Consider the following 27,905-nt stretch of genomic DNA (forward strand, 5'->3'; position numbering starts at 1 on the left):
GGAACGCGTCATACACATGGGCAAGAAGGAGGACGGTATCACAAGAAGAGGGGAGGCGCCGGACCAAGACCAACGAAACCCCTCGGACTGGAACGCCCCGCAAGTGAGTATAATAAAAGCGCTTTTCTTGCCTTTCAGGTTGGGTTGGGGGCAGATATACAGCATTATAGAATGCTCTATATCAGGTGAAAGGTCTTATCTCATATTGGTCAAACCTGGTGACAGGGTCCCTTTAAATATGATCATGTGACGCCAAATGATTCTATGTGATGATATGTCATTAATGATGGGGAGTGTGGCCTATGGTTTAACTTTCATTTTCCCCAGCGAGGATTCAGCAGGTGAGTTATAGGTGAGAATATTCACTGTAAATGCGCAGGGCTTGTATCATTTCTTTGTAGAGAAGGTAATCACCGTCATTTCCTGCTCGAATCTTCGGAAGATTTGCTCTCGCTGTTGCAGCAGTTTGTTGCTGAGGATCTGCTGCGCTCTCTGCTCCTCTTTCTGCAGCAGCCGCAGTTCCCGCAGCTCTTGTCGCCTACAGGAAATCAAAAGCCGTGAATCACAGACTGTCCGCCAGCATCTTACAATCGCTGCCAATTATACAATTGCCTCCTCACTGTGAGATCAGACAGGCGGCTGCTGTTGCTGCAGGAAACGGTCGGCTTAACCACAAGGTTACAACATTCACTGCGCACTGCCGTATACACGTCACAGCAACCTACCCAATCTGGGGTCATGGGGACACTAGTGTATTACTGAAATTTGCCGTCAGTTTATGGGGGTGTGGGTCTGACTATTGGGAACCTGAGACTGAAGGTGTGCAGCGCTGCTACAATGCCCTCCTGACGAGGTGCCAGAGAGTGGCGCTGGGCAGAGACGGCTCAGGAGGGGATGCAGACCTCAATCAGGGCCTCTTTATTCTCAGGATCAGTGACATTACCAGAGATCAGATCCACGCCATCACTGTATACAGATACGAATAACGTACATGTTGGAATGTACAGCCTCAATCAAGCAACGTCAATGAGCCTGGACATGGGTCATTATTATTTTCAGAGTTTTTTGTTGCAGCAGGTTATACAAAGTAAATACAAAGTAGACATAACACCATATTATTAATGCACATTCATAAATGTTGTTCACATTGGTATGGTAATTTATTATTGATGTGAAAGTTAAAAGGGATGTCCACTTTTAGTAAAGTGGACCTTAAAGTGATTATTTTACATCACAGGTTCCCTTTAAAGAGTTGAACGCTATAGGGTAGCTAACAGAGAAAATACATTGGCAGGGCCCTGGATTAGCGGCCATGTCGGTATTCCATGTCCACTCTTATTTAGCCGGCTTGGCACCCGGTGCGTATGTCATGCTCTCACAATGACGTTGTGCCAGGCCGGCTAATCGTAAGAGCAGCCGCTGATGGCGGCACCAAAGAGGTGGTTTGCAGGACTCTTGTCAATTGTCCACGGAGAACTGACCAGGGTCCTGCGAATCAGTTCTTTAGTAGCCACCTTGCCTACGTGGTACTTGTGAGAGTGTTCCTTTCGTTGAGCAAGATGGCCAATTTGCATATTTCTCACTATGAAGCATTGCTTTTAAGACTCCACAAGCACGAGATCTTTTTAAGGGTTTCCAAACAAATTATGAGAAAGACTTTAAGAAAAGCCTCTTGGAGGAAGAGATGGAAAAAGTATTAAGAGGCCAACACTTCTTCATAAAATTCACTTATCTTAGGCTGTTCATGTGCCACAAACTGAAATCCCTGCTGCCAGCTTTGTGGAGGCCTGCACTTCTACCATGTATTTATATTAATTTTCTGGTATACATATATTAAAAAATGCAGTGTGTTGGCCCAGAATCATATAAGAGACCCCTGTAACTTTTCTGGATACAAACGAATGTGTTAGGAAAAATAAATCGGCTTAAAAATCAGTCGGAGCGAGAAGACAAGGGAGCGAAATGTAATGTGTAGAGTCCATACCGGAGGAATCTCATCTCTTCGCTCTTGGCGTCGTTATCCGTCACGATCTTAGAGGTTGTGACACTCACTTCCACACCATCTACAATGAACTTGCGAGTCTTCTTCAGCGTCTTTTTCTGCCGTCTGGTATCCTAGTCAACAATTTACAAAGTGAGAATTGCTGTAAAATATTGCATATAAAGCATCACAGACATTGTATGTCAGTGGATGAGCACTGGCAGATAAAGAGGTGAGAAGAAGCTGAAGCCCCTGGCTCTAGAAGAAGCCTTACCTGTATAGAGATCGAGCCGGACTCTTTATTCTTGGTCAGGAAGCTGGATATAGACAAGTTTAGATCCATGCTTCCACTGTCGGCAGTAGATCCCGTTCCAGAATCTGAATCCACTTCTTTCGGAATTTCAGCTTCTCCAGAAGGAGAGGTCTCAGGCTTCGCTTTTTCCTTCTCTTCGCCTTCTGCAGAGATAACACTGATGCTGGGCACGTTGGCTTGAGTCTCCGTTTCTGAGCTGGTAGTACCTTCACTATCATTTACAGCATTGTCCTGAGGTTGACTTTGAGATGGTTCTTTACCAAGATCAGGAACTGTGGGAGATTCCTTCTCAGGTTCGGGAAGAACTGGAGTGTCGTTCTCAGGCTTCTTATCTTCTACCACCTCCGGTGATGGAGTCACGACTACTTCATCTTTAGTGATGTGATTGACTTGATCGGTGGTTTCTGGTAATTGCTGTTCATCTTGAATGACTGTGATATCACCTGAAGCATTTTCTTGACTTTCCTGGGGTTCATCATTTACAGGAGGATTTTCAGAAGATTCTGCTTTCGCATCAGGTTCTTGTTTAGAGTCCTGTACTTGTTCTGACACTTTGGGACCCTCCAAAATCTCCACACTTACATTTGTGTCTGATATGGAATCACTTGTACCGTTTTCTTTAACTTCACTCTCTGACTTTTCATTCAGCACTTCTGGGGTCTCCTGTGTCTCACTCTTAGTCTCAGGAATCCCGCTTTCTCCTGGTTCACATACAGCATCGGATTTTTTACTTTCTTCAACACTTTCCATTTCTTTTTTCTCAGGTGTTTCAAGAACACCTTCCTTAACTTCAGAAGAAGGCCCATCTTCTTTCTTTTCGGGTTTCTCCTCAGCCTCTTTTTCTGGTAGTGAGGGCTCTTGTGCCGGTTTGCTAGGATCAATAGTTGCTTCCAAAACCGGTACAGCGGCCTCCTCTTTTTTGTCGGGTAGTACTGTTTTGTCGACGCTAGGAACTTCAATGTCCTGTTTGATGACATCTGGACTAACCGGTTTCTTGTCTTTAGGAGGTTCCTCAACTTTCTCCTTCTTTGGTTCCTTTTCAGAGACTTTATTTTCTACTGAAGGAGGCACAATTGTTTCAGAAACAGGTTCAAGAGTTGAAGCATTTTGGGAAAGCTTGTCTTCTTCCAAGCTGGCAATACTGAGGTCCGAGGAAGCCCTTTTACTGTCTGGAACAGGCTAAAGAAAGGGAATGTTAACAGAAATAGTTTAGAATCATAGCAGCAGCACCATGATACATTGTGGGCGGGGTGCAAACACGATAAGGAACCTCAAATATCCCACAAATATAATGAAAGACTGCACAGTGAAGCTGAAATGTTACTACGAGGATGACATTATTTATAATGCACATCAGTGGTTAAATAAACAGTGTATTCCGAGAGTTGTCCATGTTACATAAGTATACAACTTGCCTACATGCAGTCACGTGCCACATAAACATGCGCTGATTCGCTCAATGCAAGTGTATTGAGCGATGCCGGACACGTCTAGTCGGAATGTGGCCGGAAGTATGCAAATTGCACTGACCGCCCGCTCCCTGGGGCTCAGCTGCTGGACCTGGTTCATCTGTATGAGCAGCACCTTGCCAGGTGTTACTCCAATGAGTGTTCTGCCGATTAGTGGATGTACAGCATTAGCTTATCCTAAGAAAATCTTCTGGACAATACCTTTGAGGGTGGAATTACTCTTATAATTTTTGTGATGCAGTTTTATGAACCAAAGTCAAGAGAAGGTATGAAAAGAATGGGAAATATAAAGCAAGGACTCCTACTTCTCTTTGGTAGATGCACTTTTGGATTCATCAAAAACAGTACACGTGATTCCAGCCTATAGATGGTTAATTAAGACTCCGAGACACAGGCCGAGCTCGCCACACAGGCCGAGCTCGCCACACAGGCCGAGCTCACCACACAGGCCGAGCTCACCACACAGGCCGAGCTCACCACACAGGCCGAGCTCACCACACAGGCCGAGCTCACCACACAGGCCGAGCTCACCACACAGGCCGAGCTCACCATACAGGCCGAGCTCACCATACAGGCCGAGCTCACAAATACAGGCCGAGCTCACAAATACAGGCCGAGCTCACCATACAGGCCGAGCTCGCCACACAGGCCGAGCTCGCCACACAGGCCGAGCTCGCCACACAGGCCGAGCTCGCCACACAGGCCGAGCTCGCCACACAGGCCGAGCTCGCCACACAGGCCGAGCTCCCCACACAGGCCGAGCTCCCCACACAGGCCGAGCTCACCACACAGGCCGAGCTCACCATACAGGCCGAGCTCACAAATACAGGCCGAGCTCACAAATACAGGCCGAGCTCACCATACAGGCCGAGCTCACCATACAGGCCGAGCTCACAAATACAGGCCGAGCTCACCATACAGGCCGAGCTCACCATACAGGCCGAGCTCACCACACAGGCCGAGCTCACAAATACAGGCCGAGCTCACCATACAGGCAGAGCTCACCATACAGGCCGAGCTCACCATACAGGCCGAGCTCACCATACAGGCCGAGCTCACCACACAGGCCGAGCTCACAAATACAGGCCGAGCTCACCATACAGGCCGAGCTCACCATACAGGCCGAGCTCACCATACAGGCCGAGCTCACCACACAGGCCGAGCTCACAAATACAGGCCGAGCTCACCATACAGGCAGAGCTCACCATACAGGCCGAGCTCACCATACAGGCAGAGCTCACCATAGAGGCCGAGCTCACTATACAGGCAGAGCTCACCAAACAGGCCAAGCTTACCATAGAGGCCGATATTACCATAGAGGCCGAGCTCACCATACAGGCCGAGCTTACCATACAGGCCGAGCTTACCATACAGGCCGAGCTTACCATACAGGCCGAGCTTACCATACAGGCCGAGCTTACCATACAGGCCGAGCTAACCACACAGGCATAGCTTACTCAACAGGCCGAGCTTACTGCAATGCAGAGGAATAATGGCCTGCTCTATACACAAGAGCGGAAATGAGTCTGTGATGGGTGGATGGGTAAACAGCTTTGTGTTCCAGGTCATTACTTTTCTGAAATCCCAAGTATTTACATATAGATTAGGTTGTTTGCTTACAGGTTACATGCCTGGCTCCGTTTATACAGGAACACTTGCTGGCCTGTTTGTGCATTTCCCATTTGTTCCCAAGCACTGACGCTGTGCAGACACAACCAGCTCTCTAGCAAGGAATAAAAAGCAATGGAGCCATGCATGAGCACTGCTATTTCATCTGTATATTAGACATGAGACCCCCAAATCGTGGCACAGTCACTCAATGATTTGATGGGCTCCTGGGTTCAAATCCAAGCAAAAACATCTGCAAGGAGTTTGTATGTTCTCCCCGTGTTCGCGTGGGTTTCCTCCAGGTTCTCCGGTTTCATCCCACATTCCAAAGACATACTGATAGGGAATCTAGATTGTGAGCCCCAATGGGGACAGCGATGATAATGTCTGTAAAGCGCTGCAGAATATGTTGCCGCTATATAATCAATGAAATAAAATAAATGTTTCCTTTGTGATTGATCCTTTAAGTCTCTGTTCACGGTTTATTTTATATTATGCTTCCTTTGGAGTATTCTCCAATGTGAAAACCACTGAGATGTCAGTGGCGTATGTCGGCCATTTTTTTTTCTTATGTGTCCTTCTCCATAGGAAAAGGGTGGTAGACTACGGTTCCTATAGAGTGAAAAAAAAATGAAGCCATCATGTAATGTCCGAGTGTATGCTTCATAACGCTTAGTAAATGGGGTCATAGTCAGATGATCTGGGCTCAGAATATGAGCGCATAGGCTGATACTAAGGGACCACACACAATCAGAAACCTAACTAGAAGGTGATACACAAAATATAAGAAAAAAACTAAACCACTAACCAAGGAGCTCTCCGGCTCCTCTTCCTCATCTTCCTCTTTACTCTCTTCCACTTCCTCCAGGACCTCGGCCTTGGCCTCTGCGATCAGCTCTCGCACGGGTTTGTTGCTGTTCACCACAGATACGAATGGATGCTGCAGGGAAAGAGATTGTATCAGCTTTACATTATATCCTCTTCATACAAAACCTTCATCATTTAGGGCAGGTAGAGCCTATGCCTGTGTTACCTGCAGTAGCTGAGCGGTGGTCCATCGAGAGTCCAGGTTCTTCTCCAGACATTTTCTCAAAAAATCGTTAAAGTCTCTTGACCTACAGGAAACATATGTGACATCTCATTGTGGGTCAATGACACCAGTTCGTTTTGTATAGTGTTAAATTACGTTAATATTGAGACACCCTTACAGAGGACGTTACGGGTATTATTGCAGGGATGAGGCATTGATTCAGGGAACCAGTCTGATTGCCGTATGTGGAGTCAGGAAGGAATTTCTCTCCTGATATGGGACAATTAGCAGCTTCCTCGTGGGGCTCTTGCCTTCTTCTGGATCAACATGTCAGGTTATAGGTTGGACTTGTGTTTTCTTTCAACCTTAAAACTATGGCTACTTTCACATTTGCGTCGGTAGTCGCCCGTCACAAAGCGTCAGCGAGACGTACCGACGGAAGATTGTTCTTTCACATTTCCGTCTGTATTCTGGGTGAGGGAAGAGAGTGAGATTTCCTGCTGGGCATGCGCTGTCTGAAACACTGGATACAACGTACAGAAAAACGTTCCCTTGAACCTTTTTTGCAAAAGACGGCCCGTCATATTCCACAGGATCCAGTGCACGACGGACGAAACGTGTGTCCATCCGTCGTGATAAGTCGCCAATACAAGTCTATGGGAAAGTGCAGGATCCTGCTAATTTTTTTGCAGGATCCTGCATTTTCCAAAATCGACGCATTGCGACGGCAGAGGAAAGACGGAAATGTGAAAGTAGCCTATGACATTTCTTCTTTCCAGCAGTCCCTTCCTGAACCCAAAACTGTGCACCAATATTAACGGGGTAATCTGTGCTATTTTTTTAATAATGTGCCTCATCTACCTGCCAGTTATGCCTGGTGCCGATGTCTGCCTGCACAGATCAGTCACAGACCGCTCCTTCCAGCGATTCAGCGGCCTCTGCTGATGTCATGCTGACAGAGCAGCGGCTTCTCTTCTGCTCTGTTGATGGGACGAAACTGCCAACGTCATGCTGATTGACAGCCAACTAACAAACTGCAAGAAGCTGGCTGCTGTCAATCAGCATTATGTCATCAGTCATGCCCTATTGACAGAGCAACCCGGAAGAAGAGCTGCTCTGTTGATCTGGAGTAGCTGAATTGCTGGCAGGAGCGGTCAGTGATAATTCCAAACCGATGCAGGATACAACAGGTAGGAAGTTGCCTAACTTTTGGCATTTAGACCTGTAGTAAAAAAATAAGGAGATTTTTGTGTACTCACCGTAAAATCTCTCTTAGCCTCTAATTGGGGGACACAGGACCATGGGTGTTATGCTGCTGTCCACTAGGAGGCGACACTATGCATAATCTGAAAAAGATTAACCGTGGCTCCTCCTCTGAAGTATACACCCCTGGACGGCGTCAGCCTTCTCCAGTTTTGTGCAAAAGCATTAGGAGGAACGTAACATGAATAACATAACCACGCCTATAAGAAGGCCACTATGTACGAGCTCAAGAAAACAATATGAGAACTCAACAGTAACAACGGCCCGGAAAGGGCAACAGGGTGGGAGCTGTGTCCCCCAATTAGAGGCTAAGAGAAAGAGATTTTACAGTGAGTACACAAAAATCTCCTTTACTCTGTCGCCTCATTGGGGGACACAGGACCATTGGACGTCCCAAAGCAGTCCCTGGGTGGGAAGCAATGGACGAATATTGTGCAGACAAGCCCCTAAACTTGGGGCACCGCCGCCTGCAAAACCCGTCTACCCAGGCTCGCGTCCGCTGAGGACTGAGTATGAACTCTGTAGTATTTAGTAAACATGTGTAGGCTAGTCCAAGTGGCCGCCTTACATACTTGTTGTCCAGGAGGCCCCTACCGCCCGTGTAGAGTGTGCCGTAATACCGGCTGGAAGAGGAGAATTCTTAAGGCAGTAGGCCTCTTGTATGGTGGATTTGATCCACCTGGCAAGGGTAGCTTTGGAAGCTGGCAGACCCTTGCAGCCGCCTTCCGGAAGAAGGAAAAGAGAATCAGAATTCCGGAAGGGAGCAGTCCTAGACACATATATACGCAGGTAGCAATGCGCCTTTGAAAAAGCACTGAGAAGGCTGACACCTGGCTCTTAAGCGAGCCCAGGGACAGCCTGGCCTCCAGACCCGATTGTAGAAAACCAAGTAGTTTGGGGAGGGAATAAGGGAATGGGGTCTGGCCACGAGATTCGTTCCAGGTAAAGAAAGCTTTCCAGGTACGGTAATAAATCTTGGCAGAGGCTGGCTTCCGTGCCCTGATCATGGTCCTAATGACGTTCGGCGAGAGCCCTGCTTGGGTTAGAACCCAGGTTTCAAGGGCCACGCCGTCAAATTGAGGGCCCCTGAGTTCTGGTGGTAGGACGGGCCTTGAGATAGAAGATTCGGGCGGTCGGGGAGGCACCAGGGGGCGTCTGCTGTAAGTTGTACGATGTCGGCGTACCGTGTACTTCTGGGCCAGTCCGGTGCGATTAGGATGGTTGGAACTCCCTCTTGCTTGATCTTCCTCGCCACTCTGGATATCAGGGAGAGAGGTGGAAAAATGTACAGAAGCTGGAACTGGGTCCAGTCCTGAACCAGAGCGTCTGCTCCGAGCGACCGCGGATCGTGTGTTCTGGCCATGAAGTTGGAGACCTTGGTGTTGAAGTGGGATGCCATTAGGTCCACATCCGGGGTCCCCCAACGATGGCAGATCTGGCGAAAAATTTCAGGATGGAGAGGCCACTCTACCGAGTCTATTCCTTGTCGGCTGAGGAAGTCTGCTTCCCAGTTGTCCACACCCGGAATGTGGACCACCGAGAGAACCGACCCTGTGTCCTCCACCCAGTGGAGGATGTGTGACACTTCTCGCATCACCTGGGTACTGCGGGTCCCCCCTTGGTGATTCACATATGCCACAGCCGTGGCATTGTCCGACTGTATTCTGATGTGAGAGGCTGCCAGTAAGTGATTGAAGGCCCTCAATGCCAGGAGGATGGCACGAACTTCCAGGATGTTGATGGGCATGGTCGCTTCCACTGGGGACCACTTGCCCTGTGGAGTAGGTGCACCGCTCCCCAACCTGTCAGGATCGCATCGGTGGTCAGAACCTTCCATTGACTTGTGAGAAAGGATTTCCCCTTTGCTAGCGAGGTTGGCTTGAGCCACCAGTGCAGGGACCTCCTGGTTGACTACGTTAGCCGGAACTCCCTGTCGAGAGAGAATGGGTTCTTGTCCCAGGACTTGAGGATGGCTAATTGGAAAGGCCTGAGGTGAAACTGGGCAAATGGGACAGCTTCTATTGCTGCCCCCATCCTGCCGAGGACTCTCATGGCAAACCGGAGAGATCGAGGGGGTTTGCGGAGGAGGGTGCGAGCCAGTGCCTTGTCCTTGGGAAGGAGCACTAGACCCCTGGAGGTGTTGAATAGCATTCCCAGGAAGGTCAGAGACAGACTCAGGGTTGGTGATGACTTTTGTAGGTTAACTAACCAGCCCATGCGACTCAGAGTGTCGATTGTGATTGAGACGCTGAGCTCGCAGTCCTTGAAGGTGGGAGCCTTGATAAGTAGATCGTCCAGGTATGGAATGACTACTATGTCTCTGGAGTGCAGGACGTCCATGGTGGCTGCCATGACTTTGGTGAACACTCTGGGAGCTGTGGCGAGTCCGAACGGGAGAGCCACGAACTGGTAGTGGTCCTGGTCGATTGCAAACCTGAGAAATCTCTGAAGGGTGGGTGCAATAGGTATATGCGTCTTGTATGTCTATGGAGGCGAGATATTCTCCCTTCTCCATGGATGCAATGATGGACCGAAGGGACTCCATGCGGAAGTGACGGACCCATACATATTTGTTGAGCTGTTTTAGGTCCAGTATGGGCCGTACGCTGCCTCCTTTCTTGGGAACTACGAATAGATTGGAGTAGAACCCTCGGAAGCGCTCGGCCGTGGGGACCGGTACTATGACTCCTGCTTATAAAAGCGAGGAGATCGCTTGGTGGAAGGCTCGAGCCTTGGCTGGTGGTTTTGGGGGGAGAGAGGAAGAATTGGTCCGGTGGGTTGGAGTTGAAGTCTATTTTGTATCCGGAAGACACTAGTTCTCTGACCCACCTGTCTTCTGTAATAGGCAGCCGGACTTGATGAAAGAGCAAAAGTCAGCCGCCTATGGGTGTGGTGTCTTCCAGAGTCTGTGAGTCATGATTTGGAGAAAGTCTGAGATTTTCCTCCTCTGGGCTTTGACTGGCCTGCTTTTGACTGCCAGGTCTTGTCCGACCTTTGCGTCAATCGTGAGTTGTCCCTGTGTGGGGAACAGTTACGATTTTGTGCTGGACACGAGACGGACCAGCCCGAGGAGTTCCGAAAGGATCAGAATCGAGTTTGGTTATGCTTCTTGTAAGTGCGTTTAGGTTTCAGTTGGAGAAGATAGGTACTCTTACCCCCGGTGGCGTTGGATATCATCGTGTCCAACTGTTCACCGAAAAGTCGCCCACTGAGGTAGGGGAGGTGCGTGAGGGACTTCTTTGAGGCTGCGTCCGCTTTCCATTCCCGCAGCCAGAGGATACGCCGAATTGTGATGGTGTTTGATGCTATCCCCGCTACACCCCTTGCTGAATCCAGAGCTGCATGAAGCATGTAATCTGCTACAACTGCTATTTGAACCGCTTGGTCCGACAGCTCAGGAGCGGATGCTTGGAGGCCAGCTTGTAAATTTTTGGCCCAGGCCAGAATGGCCTTGGCAGCCCAAACTGAAGCGATCGTGGGAGCCAGAGAGGCCCCTGCAGCCTCGAATATTGAATGAGCCATGCGTTCTACCTGCTGGTCTGCTGCGCCCGAGGGTTGAGCTATCTGGCAGTGAAAGGAGGGATTGTGCTGCTAGCCTAGAGACTGGGGGGTCCACTTTGGGTGGATCTGTCCATTCCTTGGTGTCTTTCTGTGGGAAGGGGTACCTTGCCTCCAGATATTTGCAATTAGCAAATTTTTTCTCAGGCTGTGAGAGCTGCTTTTTAAGGATCGACTTAAACTCTGGGTGGTTGGAGAAAAATTTAGGCGGCTTCAGAGCTCCTTCAAAGGAAATCTTGTGTTCTGGGGCCTCTGGTGGCGGATCAGAAATGTCCAGCACCCAATTGATGGAAGAGGTTATGTCCTCAACTAACGCTGTACTGCTAGAGCGGATTGGGATCAGGGACCCCTCCGTTTCCTTGTCTGAGTCGGAGTCACAGATGCCTTCCGAATCCTGTGTATCACTGAGGCGTCCCCTGCTGGGTGAGCTGGGGCGGAGGCCTTCTCTGGTCGAGGATTGCGGAGATCTGCATTGTCTGCCCCGGAAGGGGATGGTCTAGATGACCTGGAACTACGGTGCCTCTCCCTAGAAGGGGATGACGCAGATGGACTTGACCTATGGGTCTGCTTGCGTCCTGACCTAGACGTGGATGTGCCACGGTCGTCCTGTCCTTGAGTCAAGCTCTCCCTTTGCTGGGTAGCAGTCATAGCTGCGGCATGACTCTGCAGAGCCTGAAGCAATGTGGAGGTTAGGTGATCTATAGACTGCGTCATAGATTGCGACATCTGAGTGACCCATTCCGGCGTGGCATTAGGCACCGAAGCATTGGCAGGGGCTTCTTGGGGCTCTGACACAGTAGTCTGGATGCAGTCCTGGCAGTGCGGGTACGTCCTGCCACTGGGGAGAGTGGTCCTGCAGGCTGTGCAGAATGCATAATAGCAGTCCTGCCTGGCCGGCATAGTGCACAGAGTGCAGAAGGGCTGGCTATGCAGAGGACCCTACAGGGGTGGCTTTGCAGAGGAACCTATAGGGGAGCCTTATAGGGAATATGGATTCACAGCCGAGTAAAAAACCCAGCTGTGATCTTACCCCACCAGTTTGCCCCTAGGTCCAGTGCCAAAGATCCACAGTCCTGTGCCCCCCGGAGACTGGCTGGCCTGGTCCTGCTGACCAGGAGATGCAGGGTTAATCCTTGTCCTGCAGCAGAAATGGCCGCTGAGAAGAAGAGGAAGGGAGAGAAGGGGGTGGAGAGCTGAAAAAGGGCGGCAGGGTTGTGTAAAAAACGCACCCTTTCTGTATCGATCTGCCCCCTCTATGACACTGTAGAGTGTCATATTTGTCATCCGGAGGGTGGAGAGGAGGCGGCGGCTTCAGCTAGATGCCTGATGCCCAGATAGGCTCCAGGCCGGCGTGGAAGTCCGGGAGGGGGTCGGATCTGAACCGGACCCCCCCAGATTTAAAGGCAGGATAGCGGGGGGGGCTATAAGCGGAAGGAGGGGCCCTGTGAGGGGTCCCCCAGAGGCAGTATAGAGCTGGTGCTGCTGCAGAGACAGGGGCGCAGGGAGCCCTATGTCTCTATTGTGCCATTCCTGCCTGCACTCCCCCCGGCCCCGACAGAAGCCCGCAGCTGGGCTGGGGTCCCTGGATGCAGGCGCGTGTGCTGGCCCATTGCTGGGAGCTGCAGAGTGCTGCCTGTATAGGCCCTACCTGAGGCGTCTCAACCTAATGCCCCCAGAGGGGGATTAAGGAGGGTGTTGCTGTCACCATCAGGGGGCTTTATCCTCGCCTCGACCTCAACCCAGAAACCAAAAGGAATTGGGGAAGGAAGGGGGGTGGGGGGTTCTCGACTTCGAACCAGCAACCGGGCACCCTGTAGTAGGGGGCCGAGGAAGGAGCCATGCCGGGAGTCTCGCAGGAGACCCACTTTTGTTCATCTGTAATTCTGTCAGAAAAAACTGAGAAAAAATAAGGTTTAGGTGTGCCTCCTTTGCGACACCAAGCAAAAACTGGAGAAGGCTGACGCCGTCCAAGGGTGTATACTGCAGAGGAGGAGCCACGGTTAATCTTTTTCAGATTATTCATAGTGTCGCCTCCTAGTGGACAGCAGCATAACACCCATGGTCCAGTGTCCCCCAATGAGGGGACAGAGTAAAAAGTCCTGTGCAACCTGTTTAAAAATGAGATTTCAGGTATTTTATTACACTATATCATTTCTGGTTTATATCCGTCGGGTTAAGTGTCGCATCTGCCAATCCTGCCTATGCAATGTATTCAGATGTGTCCAGCTTTATATGTGATCTCTGAATGTGTGAACATTGAAAAACAATAAGGGCTTCTCTAATTTAGGCAATTGCTTCCAAAAGGGTTTTCTCAACACTGGGGAATGTGCAAAATTGCAATTTGCATAAATAAAAGAATGAATAGATTTCCGGAAGCTGTGGACATAAAGTCTGCAGAAAGCGAGAGAATGAGGCCTTAGTGTGGTTTAGGCACAGTGGGGCTCAGAAAAAGGGGGGTTTGGACTTGGGAGCGCAGATTTAGCTGGATTTTATAGGGGTGGGGGGGTTGGAGCCATGTCGCTTTTCCAGAGTATTGGTTCTATCAGTAACGTAGGAACCCCCAATATTCACAGTGACAGATGACGGACCTGAGTGGGGGCTGGTTTTGTGTTGGATAAATTAGGGTTTTTATGGTAACTCTGCACTCTGTTTGCTGTCTGATTCCACTGGTATCCATCTTTTTAGATGGATGCCCCCACTTGCATGTGAAAGAGACACCTAAAATGATGGGACACTGCCGGAACAGAGACCAAACAGAGTCCAAAGTGACTCTATCTGCATCATAAGTGACTGGTTCCATACAGGGTTTTGTCTGCATTGCGGTTTTGGAGAATTTACATGGAAACCTCGACGTAAGCGCTCAGCGGAGAACGCAGGATAAAGGTGAGCTGAGCCTTATTCCGATTTTTGGGAAGTAAAATAAACAAATCTGAAATAAACAAAATATAATAAATATTTTTGTGCCGTTCCTTGTGCGGTATAAGTGATGGGGTGGATTTATTCTTAGGGTCGGGGCGATTACAGATTTATATATTTTTTTGTTTTTTTTCTGCTATCACACAGTAAAAATGTTGCCATATTCTGCGAGCTGTAACTTTTTTTATTTTTTGCGAACAGAGCTGTATAAGGGCTTATTTTTTGTGTGACGAGTTGGGGATTTCTTTGGTACCATTTTAGGGCACATAACGTTGTTTGCTCACTTTTTATTCAGATTTTTTAAATGCAGAAAGAAGAAAAACTAGCAATTCAATTATTGTTTTTATATTTTTTGGGCAAAAAGTGACAAAAAAAGAGCCAAATTTTTCTACTCTTTAAAAAGTCGTACATAAAAAAAAAAATCAGCCAAAAACATCTGGAATTACTAAATTCCATTCACAGAGCGGAAAATAAAACTAAAACAAAAGAAAAACAAAAACAGGCCAGCTCTTAAGACTTCACAAAAGACGCAAATAGGATAAGAAATTGGGTGCAAACAAACACAAAAAAAGGTGCAAATGCAATGATGAATTGGGGCCTATAGATCCATAGCGGAGTAGACCACAGAAGTACAAAACAGGAAGTCAGTGTGGTGCAACTTCAGCCAATAGATGTAAAGCAGGAAGTGATGTCACAGAGTGGGTGTGGTTTCGGCGGCTTCTCCAGTGGAGACCAATAACATGCAGAATGAAAGGGATTTTAAGGGATCTGAAGGGCAGAACACCAGAAAAAGGAGACTTGATCAACGTTAGACTGTGTACGGCATCTTTTCTCCAAACAGACAATTTCAACAGAAAGAACAGTCCTGGAGGCCGGACCCCCATTGATCATCAGGTGGTGTCCATACTAACATGGGAACACCCCTAAACCCTTTACATAAAGGGAAGATCAAAGAGCAGCGCAGGCTTCTGGAGGTGCCACAAGTATAGACTTACGTATGATAGGATGCACTTACCATCTTGATGGCTGCGCTAATGTTGGCGGCTCCGATTTTGCAATCTTTAACAAGACACGCATAGGATTTAATTCGTGATGCGGGGGCTCGATCTGAGCCATCTCGATTAAAGTCACGCCGAGAGACCAAACATCAGCTTTAAAGTCGTACGGCCTGTCTTTAGAGGTCTCACACATCACCACCTCTGGGGCCATCCTGATGAGAGAGAAGGAGATGAATGTAACCGGTCCCGGCACAATATAACAACCTGGTGAAATACATGGCAAGAGGTAACGAATGCTACAACTACAGGATTAATATTCCCCAACAGTGAAGAGACTTATACAGATTTTCTTCCGAAATATCTATAGATTTCACCTACTTTATTATGAGAGGCGGCATCCTTGGCACATCTGTGCTAAAATCTACACGTAAATTTTAATGGGGGCATTTCCACCTTGGCGATTCATGACATATCCACAAGAAATGCAATCAATGTCTGACAGATGGTGATCCCAACTTTTTGACCAGCATCAATGTAGAAAATGGAGGCTATTCCCAACCTCTGGTCCACCTGATAACACAACCTCAATGTAGAGAATGCACATGTGCTAATCTTCTATGGGAACGAGGGGGGTAGTACTGGCTCGCCTGAAATGGGTTCTCCGAGAATGTAACAAAATGGTGCCCATCGCGTCATTCCAATGGCAGACCTTCATAGTCATGTGTCAGGACGAACTACAGTTTGAAGAAACACTGCTCCTGAGTCCACTGCCTCAACTGACAGAGGTGTATTCTTGTAAGCACATATACTGGTGAGATGCCGGAGAAGGAATTTGACATGAGAAGAAATAAATCTTCACCGTGGCTGACTAAGGCTATGCTCACACTTCGTGTTTTTGCTGCGTTTTTTATGCATATTTTAAGCTGCGTTTTCCAGTACCAGAAAGATTACAGAAATCTCATGCATACACATTGTTTTTTTTTCCATGACCGATTTGAAAAACTGCTGCGGGTTTGCAAACTGCAGCATGTCACTTCTTTCAGAGTCTTTTCAGAGTTTTTTCACCTATAGAAAGTGATAAGTAAATGCAAAAACGCAGCAAAAAAACGAAGGTATCAGGTTTTGCGGTGTTTTGGGTGCAAAAACCTTAAGGAAGTTGCATCATGATTTTTGGGGGGCACTAAACTTTATCAACACGCATAAAATACAACAAAAACGCAGCAAAACCTGCTTTCTGTAAACAGCTTCTTTACTGCTATGAGAGCAGGTTTTGCCTGCGGGAAAAAACGCAGCAAAAACGTAACGTGTGAGCATAGCCTTGGAAAGCTATATATTTTTTTCTAAAGCCTTAGTGCTCCATGTGCAATCAACCTAGGAGAAAATTTACCCTTCTCCGGCACCTCACCGGTATGTGTGCTTATGATACAGCTCCTCTGGCAGTTGAGATGCAGGTCTCGGAAACTGTGTTTCTTCAGGCTGCAATTGACTAGGACGCAATGACACTCAAATTATGTGACAGGGGCCATTTTATTACATTTTTGGAGAAAACTGTTTAAAAGACCACCTGAGTATTACAGGAAATGCTCCACAGGAGAAAAGTATGCAAGATCAAAATAAACGCTCTCGTAAGAACCACCTAGATGAGGCATCTACCTTGTAAGTCAATGTCTGATCCTTTAACGAGCCTTGCTACAGCCATAAACTCAACAGCCTCTTTTGGGGTGTTTGCCCCTCATAAGTGTATAACAGGGACTGGATGGCTGAGTTTGACACTCATGGGGCAACATGGGGAAGGTTCTGGTCCTCAGTAAGAAGGCCAGCTTAGTATGGAGTCTTATGGGAAATACTCAATTGAAGGTATGCCCAAACTGGATATATGGAACTGAACTGTACTACCAAATGCAACCTTTTAATAAGAAGGGCGCTGTTTCGGAAAAGAGCTAAACCATTTTTAATCCTATGCGACCTTTCTAAGACATGGGGATTTATAAATGTGTATAAACAACTAATTTCAGCACTTATGGAAGGAATGAAATCTTCACATACCAGTATGGCGTGCCGATGAAGGAGTCTCTTCTCTGTATCGTTCTTGTGTTCTTTGCAGACACTCCAAAGTCAGCTGTAAAGAAAATATAATAAATGATTTCTAAGCTTATTTGGGATTACTGGAAAAAGAACCAAGTCCACAAATCATACATGGTAACTTCAGGTCATGTGGACTGGTATTTTTGACGAGCCCCCTGATTTTTGGGATATCCACAGCCACTTTGTAGAAAAGTCTTCCAAAACTTCGGTGCAAGTACAACCTTGACCCAAATTTTGTGGCTTTTTGATGCCAGAAAATTAGAGTAGAGAATGATACCTTGTCTTTAGGTTATGAACAAATCTACGTGGAAGAAAGTCACCAATATTAAAGCCCGAATAGGACTATGATGTCCATCTCGGCTTTTATTAAAGTGCGGATCAGTGCAGAAGAGCGCAGTAGTAATTGTGTCTGGTGATGAGCACTCACCCAGTTTCACGTCCCCGTCCAGTGTCAGGAGGATGTTTCCCGCTTTCAGATCTCGATGGATAATTTTGTTATCGTGCAGATAGACCAGGGCTTGCAGGGTCTGCTTACACACCACCCGGATCTGAGGCTCTGTTAATGGGCGCTCCAGCTCTGCGGGCACAAATCAGAAAAAACAATGTGCAATGGGCTCGGAATTGAAGACTGGCATAACCTTATAGGGGATATTTAAAAATAAAGCGCTCTATGCTCAGATCCCCCAGCAATAACATCTGTCCCTTTAGGGTGCATTTCTGCATAGCGGCGCTCATGACTTTCTGCAGATCTGTCTGTATTGTTCTGCATCTGCCCACATGTGGGTCGCTCTATGCAGTCACACAAGGATGGGTGATGGGAATGAGACTTACCCAGCATTACGGCATCTACGGCTCCTCCAGCACAAAACTCTATAAGAATCTGTCAACAAAACAAAGAAAACATAGTTCAGACTAAAAGTGACGCTTGCACACAAACAGGAGGATAAAAGAACATCTTAAAGGGGTCTTCAACTACTATTTGCCCTCCTTCTATATGTCGTAACTATTCATAACAATCAACTTTCTGTTATACTTTTGCTACCTGCACATCTACTATGAGAGCATCTCGGTGTGGGTCCAGTAATCCATTGAGGACATGCGGGCACTGCTCCCTGTCTGTTACATCCGATCCAGCCCTCATCTGGCCCCAGGATTTGGATGGAATCAGAAGGCACATCATTCTGCTCCTGATGGGGGAGAAGTGTCTGGGCACACAACTCAGACCAATCTTCTCAGATCCTGCTGAGGCTTTAGAGAGCCCTGAGATGTGATTGCCAATAGAAAGCACATTGCAGCATCCACGCTCCAAAGAATCAGCAAGCTTAGTTGATAGACTTCAATGTCCTCTGCACTGACCCTGCTGATCCTTTAGAGAGCCAGTCTCTTTAATTGATAAGCTCTGAGATGTGCTTGTCATTAGAAAGTACATTGCAGCACCTGCTCTCCAAAGAATCAGTAAGCTTAGTTGATAGACTTCAATGTCTTCTGCACTGACCCTGCTGATGATTTAGAGTTTCGGTCTCTTTAACTGACAAACTCTGCGATGTGCTTGCCATTAAAAAGTACATTGCAGCAGCTGCGTTCCAAAGCATCGCCGGTGTCAGTCTGCACCACGTATCAGCAAGCTTAGATGATAGACGTCAATGTCTTCTGCACTGACCCTTCTGATGCTTTCGAGTGCCGATCTCTGTAATTGACAAGCTCGGAGATGTGCTTGTCATTAGAAAGTACATTACAGCCACTGGGCTCCAAGGCATCGCCGGTGTCAGTCTGCACCACGTATCAGCAAGCTTAGATGATAGACTTCAATGTCCTCTGCACTGACCCTTCTGATGCTTTCGAGTGCCGATCTCTGTAATTGACAAGCTCTGAGACGTGCTTGTCATTAGAAAGTACATTACAGCCACTGGGCTCCAAAGCATCGCTGGTGTCAGTCTGCACCAAGTATCAGCAAGCTTAGATGATAGACTTCAATGTCTTCTGCACTGACCCTTCTGATGCTTTCGAGTGCCGATCTCTGTAATTGACAAGCTGTGAGACGTGCTTGTCATTAGAAAAGTACATTACAGCCACTGGGCTCCAAAGCATCGCCGGTGTCAGTCCGCACCACGTATCAGCAAGCTTAGATGATAGACTTCAATGTCTTCTGCACTGACCCTTCTGATGCTTTCGAGTGCCGGTCTCTGTAATTGACAAGCTCTGAGATGTGCTTGTTATTAGAAAGTACATTATAGCCACTGGGCTCCAAGGCATCGCCGGTGTCAGTCTGCACCACGTATCAGCATGCTTAGATGATAAGACTTCAATGTCCTCTGCACTGATCCTGCCGATCGTTTGGAGAGCAGGTGCTGCAATGTACTTTCTAATAACACACACATCAAAGTGTAAATTGAAGGGGTGAGTGCTCTAAAGCTTCGTCGGGATTCGTGCAGAGGACAATAAAGTCAGTGATCTGAGTTGCGTGTTCAGACATCCGGTCAATCAGTTAAAGGCAGGTCTGCCCCACCTGGAGCAGAGTGGCATGCTCTACTCATCCCACCCGAATCCTGTGCCCAGATGAGGGGCAGATTGGAGGTAACAAAGAAGACGAAAACGTAGTAGTGCCAGCATTTCAACAGTGGATCACGTGATCCACACTAAGATTAACTCATAATAGAAGTATATTAGAAAAGTGATTGTTATGAAGAATCAGCACATATGTAGTAGTAGTGGAAGACCCCTTTAAACATTTCTATAACTTTTATTTAAGTCACTATTTCTAAAATCAACAACCTTTCAAGCCCCGACCAACGCAAGCCCAACAATCAAAGTCTAGAGCACCACTGATCCTAATGATGCGGAGTCTGTGCTACTGGACCAGCCGACCCCACTGCGGTGTATGAGGAGGAAGTCTGACTATCGACCCTACGCCTTTTATAACGTGTGTTAGATGCTTAGTTCCCTATAAGATCAGTGGTTTACACCACATACGGCAGCAGCTTATCCGACTTCCCCATAGTAATAACTATGCACGGTCAGCAAATGGGATGGCATGTTTCTGGAGCAGAAAGCCATCCATCAGCCAAAATCCAATTCTCTCGGATCAGCTATATTTAAGGATCTGACTGGTGCTGTGCCCGCTCGCCTGCTAGCATAGGGAGACATCTCACCATTTAAGTCCTGTGGAGATCGTCCTGCCCGAATGCTGGCATTATAAAAACACATATAAACTGACTGTATGATTTGTATGGGTCGTACAAAAAAGAAAGAAAAAATGTCTGCATTCTTCCCAAACCAGCGCCCCACTTCTCCACAGGTTGTGTGTGGTATTGCAGCTAAGCCGCGTTCACATTAATGGAGCGGAGCTGCAATATCAGACACAACCTTCAAGACATTTTTATTTTTCTACTCTCCCTTGTGAAACCTCAAAGCCCAATGTTCATTGACCAGAAAGGATCGGGATTTGCAGACGACAAGCTGACCATAGAAGACGCAGAGGGAGCGTCACACAGAGGTACAGGGGCAGATCCACCTACCCAAAGGTTATTCTCATAGTAGAACGCATCCAGCAGCTTCACGATATGCGGGTGATCGCAGGAGGCCAGGATGTCAATCTCCACCATATAATCTTCAAGTTCATCTTCGGATTTGGTATCGATGACCTTCGCTGCGGCCAATATACCGGTTTCTTTACTCTGGGCCTAAAAAAATAAATAAATAAAATAATGTCAGAATAAACGTTAGATTCTCATGACTCAGACACTGCATTACGATCTACGCTGAGGTTCACACCCAGAGGACGAGGCTGAAGTGTTTGTGTAGTAAAGCCGACGTTCTTCTCATCCACGTCACCCACCTCCAGATCCGACACTCAACAATCCCAAACACGACCTTTCCTGCACCAGATCATTGTCTCACCCCAAACACATCACTGCCTGAATCACCAGGGACATCACAGAGCCGACTTATCAGATTACACACAACTATGTGTGGCCCAGCAGCCAAATTTCCTTCTATCTGCTCAAGGATGGCTGTGCCAGAGGTTGCTGCTGCGACATTGCTTGGGCGAGTGATGGGCCCACCAAAGCCAGAGCAAATTTCAACTGGATGGGCGTCCTCAGATACACATTCATCTGAAGCATATTGGAGCGCAGAGACCCATCAGGTCCGTGCGCTGCAATACACGCTGCCAGGCAATCAGGGTCCAGCAGCTGACGTCGGCGTGCACGTAACTTGGGGAGCATGGCAGTGACACCATGTGTGCTTCCATTGTTTTCACGCTGAAGTCAGCCGCCAACTTCAGAAGAAAACACCGCAAGGCGGGGAAGAGGAGAGAAGGCGAGTAGAGTCATTAATTTTCTTTCTTTGCATTAAAGATCGGATCGGTGATGATCTGGGGATGCTTCAGCAAGGCTGGAATTGGGCAGGTTGTTCTCTGCGAAGGACGTATGAATGAAGCCACATACAAGGTTATCCTGGAAAAACAGTTGATTCCTTCTGCTCAGGCAATGTTCCCCAACTCTGAGGACTGTTTTTTCCAGCAGGACAATGCGCCATGCCACACAGCTTGGTCAATTAATGTGTGGATGGAGGACCACCACATCAAATCCCTGTCATGGCCAGCCCAATCTCCAGACCTGAACCCCATTGAAAACCTCTGGACTGTAATCAGTAGGATGATGGATAGTCACAAGCCATCAAACAAAGAAGAACTGCTTACATTATTGTACCAGAAGGGCATAAGGTCACCCAAAAACAATGTGAAAGACTGGTGGAAAGCATGCCAAGACACATGAAAGCTGTGATTAAAAATCATGGTTATTCCGCAAAATATTGATTTCTGAACTCTTAAAACATTAGTATTGTTGTTTCTAAATGATTATGAATTTGTGTTTTATTTTTGCATTATTTGAGATCTGCAGCAATGCATTTTTTTCAGGAAAAAAAAATACAAAATTTATTGCTTGGAACTTTGGAGACATGTTGTCAGTAGTTTACAGAATAAAAGAACAATTTACATTTTACTCAAAAATATACCTATAAAGAGAAAAATCAGACAAACTGAACATTTTGCAGTGGTCTATTAATTTTTTTGCCAGCGTTGTATATCTCTTTAGATAAACGCAGAGGAACGTCCTGATCCTGGATTCACGGGACACCCGTCTGACGGCAGCACACGTATCCCCCATCAGGACATCCTACTGTATTCTTCACGTCCACAAAAGCCGGAGGTTGTGATCCCACTGAACGCACATTAGGAAGTAAGAGGAGCGGTGTTATTCTCAGAGATCGGACACGACGTTTTCCTCCACTCTTGTAATATACTCTCATCTTCTTCTATTGACCACGTCTTTACATGTGGTCTCCCCGCAGTCGGCCACACAGCGATTGACGACTTGTCATTTATGGCCGAAAATCAGACAACTGCTAACAGTGCTGAGTGATTGACCGCTCATAGTGACTACACTCTAGAGCAGACCTGGGCAAGATGCGGCCCGCCTGATGATTTTAAGCGGCCCGCGAGCTAGCTGTCACTTCTGACAGCCGCCCCCGACACCGCTCGGCCAGCCGCTTCTGAGGAGGACCGCTGGCGGCTGGAGTGAAAGCCAGGTTGATTACCTGTTTATCGGTGGCGGCGGCCATCTTCCCAGAGGCCGCGCGTGCGCAGATGGAGTGCTCTGCTTCACGGGGCTTCAGGAAAATGGCCGCGGGAAGCCACACGTGCGCAGATGGAGATTGCGGCGGCCATTTTCCTGAAGCCGAGTTTGCAGATTTAGATCTCGGCTTCAGGAAAATGGCCGCCGTGATCTCCATCTGCGCACACGCGGCCTCCCGCGGCCATTTTCCTGAAGCCCTGTGAAGCAGAGCACTCCATCTGCGCATGTGCGGCCTCGGGAAGATGTCCGCCGCCACCGATATTCAACCCGGGTCTGCTGCTCACATTACATTCCGGGCCGCTGCGCCACCTCACCGGTGGAAGGGACCCTGCGCACGCCATACCGCACCTCTGCCGCCGCCACACCACTGCTGCAACCCCCCCATGGACACCAGGCCGTGGCGTCGCCCGCCTAAGCAGGAAGGAACCCTGCTCAGGTGCCCGCCACACCGCATCACCCCACCTCTGCCGATACCATGCCTCCTGTGACCGTGCTCTGCCATCGCCAGCCCTCAGGTAAGAATCTTACCGTAAGATAGTGTAAATTCGGACAATAAGACAGACCCCCATCTTATAAAAAAATCTTTTTTTCTGCAATTTTCACCCCAAATTTGTGGTGCGCCTTATGGTCCGGTGCATCTTATAGTCCGAAAAATACGATAATTATATTAGTTCGGCCCTCTAAAACCATCCCACTTTCTCATGCGGCCCCATGGCAAAATTAATTGCCCACCCCTGCTCTAGAGGATGGTGTGCAACTGCGAAGTGTTAGGGCTCATTCAAAGGTCCAATTATTACATGTACCAGAAAAACAGAGCGATTACTATGATCAGAGTGTGGTCCGAGTGTCAGCCGATTTTCTCATACATGGAGAAATTTATAAAAAGGAAAAAAAAAATGTCTCCACCTTCTCCATTCTGACAGTCTGTCATCAGAGTGCGTTGTGATTTTTTCACGGACCCATTGACTTGCATTGCTGATTTTGATCAACATCGAACATGTCTCTGCAATCCAGGGCTGTGGAGAAGGAGTCGGAGTAGCGGAGTCAGAGCCCATTTTGGTGGAGTCAGGGTCATGGAAAATGAGGAGTCGGGGGTTTGGCTTACCGACTCCACAGCCCTGCTGCAATTTTTCTCCAAAAAGTCACAGGCATGTCAATGGCCCCATAGACTATCAGAGGTACGAGTGCTCTGTGTGACAATCACGGCCAAAACTCGTACGCAAAAATCTGGAGCAAGTTCAGAGAAGAGCTACCGGGATGGTGAGCGGACTGCAAACTATGTCCTACGAGGAACAGTTACAGGATCTGGGAATGGTTAGCTTTAGCAAAAAAGAAGGCTAAGAGGAGACTTAATATCTGTCTACAAATATCTGAAGGGCCGTCACAGTGTAGCGGGATCATCATTAGTAATGGAATGAAACTGAAAGGGTGAAGACACAGATTAGAAAAAACTTTTTGACAGTGAGGGTGATCAATGAGTGAAACAGGCTGCCAGGAGAGACGGCGAGTTCTCCTTCAATGGAAGTCTTCACACACAGGCTGGACAGACATCTGTCTGAGATGGTTTAGTGACTCCTGCATTGAGCAGAGGGTTGGACATGATGACCCTGGAGGTCCCTTCTACTATTCTATGATATCCATATGTCAGATCTGTTCACTGCAGGAATATGAGGCCGACATTGACATTCCTGCATTGGTTCCATACGATGATTGAATGTGGCTAATCTCTCAACTTCACCATAAATGACAAGCAACTTAGATTTGTGGATTAACAGCGCGCAAACCAAAATCTGCGAGCAAAGTTTCCATAACACGTAATCGGGATTGTGGAAACCCCATTTACCTGCATTAGATGGGGGAAAGTTTGCAGATTTCCAAAGCCAAAATCCATTTAAAAAATGTGAAACGCGTGAGCCGACTTGTGCAGCAAACAGAATATTCTATGTGATTAGTGCCGACATATAGAGTCCAGTAATGTCACCATCACTAGACATCGCACAGACTGATGACTCACGCACAGGATGGCCGATTTCCTCACACTGAGCATCTACAATACCTCGGGCCTCGAGTCACGTCTGATAGACTAACGTAGTGATGACGGCCGGGGAAGGGTCTGCGCCCTAAGGTGTGTATACGTACATGGCAACACAACCTGTACCAACCGCAGTCACCTCTATACCTCCCCACAGTATCAGATCCAGGGAGGAATCAACCAGAATAATTGGTGCAAAGTGGAGGAAACTGTGCAAAAAAAGGAACATTTGCATTCCCTGGTAATGGGCACATTTCCAGGATTGGGGGTATTAATCATCTGTGCAGAAAAGCATAGGACCCACTGATCACAGGAAGCAGATGACTTGTCCAGTCCACAAAAACGGATATTTGGGAAAAGCCCGGACTGGCACCCAGTGTACATTAAAGGCAGGTGTATGTGATCTGATGGTGTGATCCCTGATCTGCGGATCTCCCGCTGCTGTAAAACTACAATTCCCAACATCCCAGCAGGCTGTCAGTAACTAGCAAGGAGCAGAGTCAAAAAAATACAACATTTTATTATATAAGTGGCTATAGAGGGGGTCCGACCAATCCAGAGAATGGGGTATATAATTCCCATAAACAACAAATGGGGTGGAGGCCCAGGTGCATCTCCACTGCCTGTCAGATGGGGCGCTGTAGAGCTGCTTCAGAGGTTCAAAGGCTCCATGCTTGGGATCATTGGGGGTCCTAAAGTTGGACAATAGTAAATTATCGTGGTAATAACCATTTAAATTGATTTTCTGGGACTTTAATATTGACAAACTACTCTTTGGATAGGTCATCAACATCATACAGATGGGGGTCCGACACCCAGAAACTCCATCACCTGGTTGATTAAAGCGCGTCAGAAGTCTATACAGTGCAGTAATACCTATGTGGCAGCAATACCTGTGCGGCAGTAATACCTGTGCGGCAGTAATACCTGTGCGGCAGTAATACCTGTGCGGCAGCAATACCTGTGCGGCAGTAATACCTGTGCGGCAGCAATACCTATGTGGCAGCAATACCTGTGCGGCAGTAATACCTGTGCGGCAGTAATACCTGTGCGGCAGCAATACCTATGTGGCAGTAATACCTGTGCGGCAGTAATACCTGTGTGGCAGCAATGAGGACAGCGATGTTAATGGTTGTAAAGCCCTGGATTAGGATGCCGCTATATAAGCGAAAAGATGAGAGCTTGCAGTACCATTCACGGCCACTACACCCTGTATGGCGCTGTATGGCTCAGTATCAGATCAGTGGATTGGGCTGAGCGCAAGATCCTCGATAGGTCCAATCTCCTTATCTGATATTGATAAGCTTTCCTATAGGTATTAAAAAGTATTGTAAAACCTCTTGGAAGGGTCATTTTGATTGAGGTCTGCACATTTAGTAATTGCCCAGGACATCTCCAAAAGTAACACCCAACAGATAACTTGTGCCAAGCTGTTTGGGCAGGTGTCATGGCAGCTGGCACTGTACTGACACAGCAGGACACTACAAATACTAATGTTTGTTAGTGAACGCTTCCTATAGAGTTAGCAAAACATGGCGGCCGACGCGCCAATAAAAACAAAGGACTGATTTGCTTTCACACCATTTCCACACTAGTGCAAGTAAACGACACATTCTCCTTTTAAGAGGAAAACGTCCTCAGAAAATGACCTGTCTATATCAGGTTTTTGTGTTTTTTTAGATCATGATCTTTATTTAAAAAATTATATATATTTTTTTTCTTTCACACTGGGGCTTTTTTTAGAGTCATACTTCCTGTCCCTTTTCAGCAGTCTCCTTATCATCAGAGGCAGGATTACAATGACTGATAACGCCTCTATACATGGCTGATAACACAGGATCTACCAATCCCCATAGATGTCAGAGCTCACCTGCTCCCCCTCCTTTCACAATGACTTTTGCACACGCTCATTAGATGCTTCAATACAAAATACAGGGTCTGATTCAGACTATTGCTGCTAATGTGCCAGTGAATTTCCTGAAAGGAAAGGAAGTTAGGGTGTAGAGGAGCCCCAGTGGCCAAAACTGCAAGATTCATCATTTTTATTTTTCATAAGACAGTATTATGCGGGAAAACAAACATTTAACATTTTTAAAACATACTGTAACTCAAAAAGTGGATTTAAACAATAGGTAACACGGTGACGGGGTATTATTAACGGACGACGGCAATCTGGAGGGACACGGGCAAGAAGTGGGAGAGCGGGATCATTGCTAACGGGGAGGGTCCGCACCTCTCTCCAATACTGGTGGATGCACTCGTCCATGATTTCCTCCATTTACTCCTATATTACAGAGGGATTTGGGGAAGTTGAAGGCTCGGGAGGAAAATGGCAACTTCAGATCACATAGAGGAAGGGGAGGTCGGGCACTTGGGACTAGGAAATAAAATGTACAATTATGTACTAAATGGTGAACCCCAGGGGAACGGTCACCGAAAAAGATGAGGGCGCATGGGTGACCAGTGTCAGGCAGCTGCTGCTAAGGCCAATAAAATAATGGGACAATCAGAAGAGGTAGAAATGCTTGTGATAAGATCACAGTTCTGCCTCTCCGTGGTTTTTGAAGCAGAAGACATGTCAGGGAACACCGGAGGCGTTTTTCCTGAAACATCTTCTTTGCCGTCTGTTTTTCGGGGGCTGGGGGTAGGTTTACTGACCGGGCCGCCTTGGGGCTCTAAATGGCCACCAATCACCTGCTGGTTATTCAGTTTGCAAAGACCAAGCCTTAGGGGCGATATTATTACAAAAGACAAATCTATGAGGGGACAGTGCAGAGAGCTTTAGAACTTTATTTTTACATCTAGGCCTGCGATGGTGACAAGAGGGCATCCTCTAGACTAGGAAAGAAGGTTTAATCATGATCTCAAATTGGTGATTCTTTACTGTAAGAGCAGTGAGACTATGGATTCTTTACTGTATGAGCAGTGAGACTATGGATTCTTTGACGTAAGAGCAGTGAGACTATGGGTTCTTTACTGTAAGAGCAGCGAGACTATGGATTCTTTACTGTGAGCA

General features: G+C 47.4%; 1 protein-coding gene across 2 annotated transcripts in view; it reads right to left on the bottom strand.

The window, feature by feature from the left end:
* SLK (STE20 like kinase) overlaps positions 1-27,905 on the bottom strand; it is a 57,353-nt gene that overhangs the window by 15,440 nt on the left and 14,008 nt on the right. For both annotated transcript variants that reach the window (XM_069753841.1, XM_069753840.1), the window contains exons 2-11: positions 20,737-20,901; positions 18,053-18,101; positions 17,649-17,798; positions 17,183-17,255; positions 15,154-15,348; positions 6,405-6,486; positions 6,180-6,311; positions 2,256-3,473; positions 1,985-2,115; positions 415-538 (exon numbers count right to left, since the gene is read on the bottom strand). In XM_069753841.1, coding sequence (XP_069609942.1) covers positions 415-538; positions 1,985-2,115; positions 2,256-3,473; positions 6,180-6,311; positions 6,405-6,486; positions 15,154-15,348; positions 17,183-17,255; positions 17,649-17,798; positions 18,053-18,101; positions 20,737-20,901 — 2,319 coding nt within the window. The remainder of the gene's footprint in view (positions 1-414; positions 539-1,984; positions 2,116-2,255; positions 3,474-6,179; positions 6,312-6,404; positions 6,487-15,153; positions 15,349-17,182; positions 17,256-17,648; positions 17,799-18,052; positions 18,102-20,736; positions 20,902-27,905) is intronic.

The sequence above is a fragment of the Ranitomeya imitator genome, chromosome 2 (genome assembly GCF_032444005.1).
Source record: "Ranitomeya imitator isolate aRanImi1 chromosome 2, aRanImi1.pri, whole genome shotgun sequence".
In the NCBI taxonomy this organism is placed as follows: domain Eukaryota; kingdom Metazoa; phylum Chordata; class Amphibia; order Anura; family Dendrobatidae; genus Ranitomeya; species Ranitomeya imitator.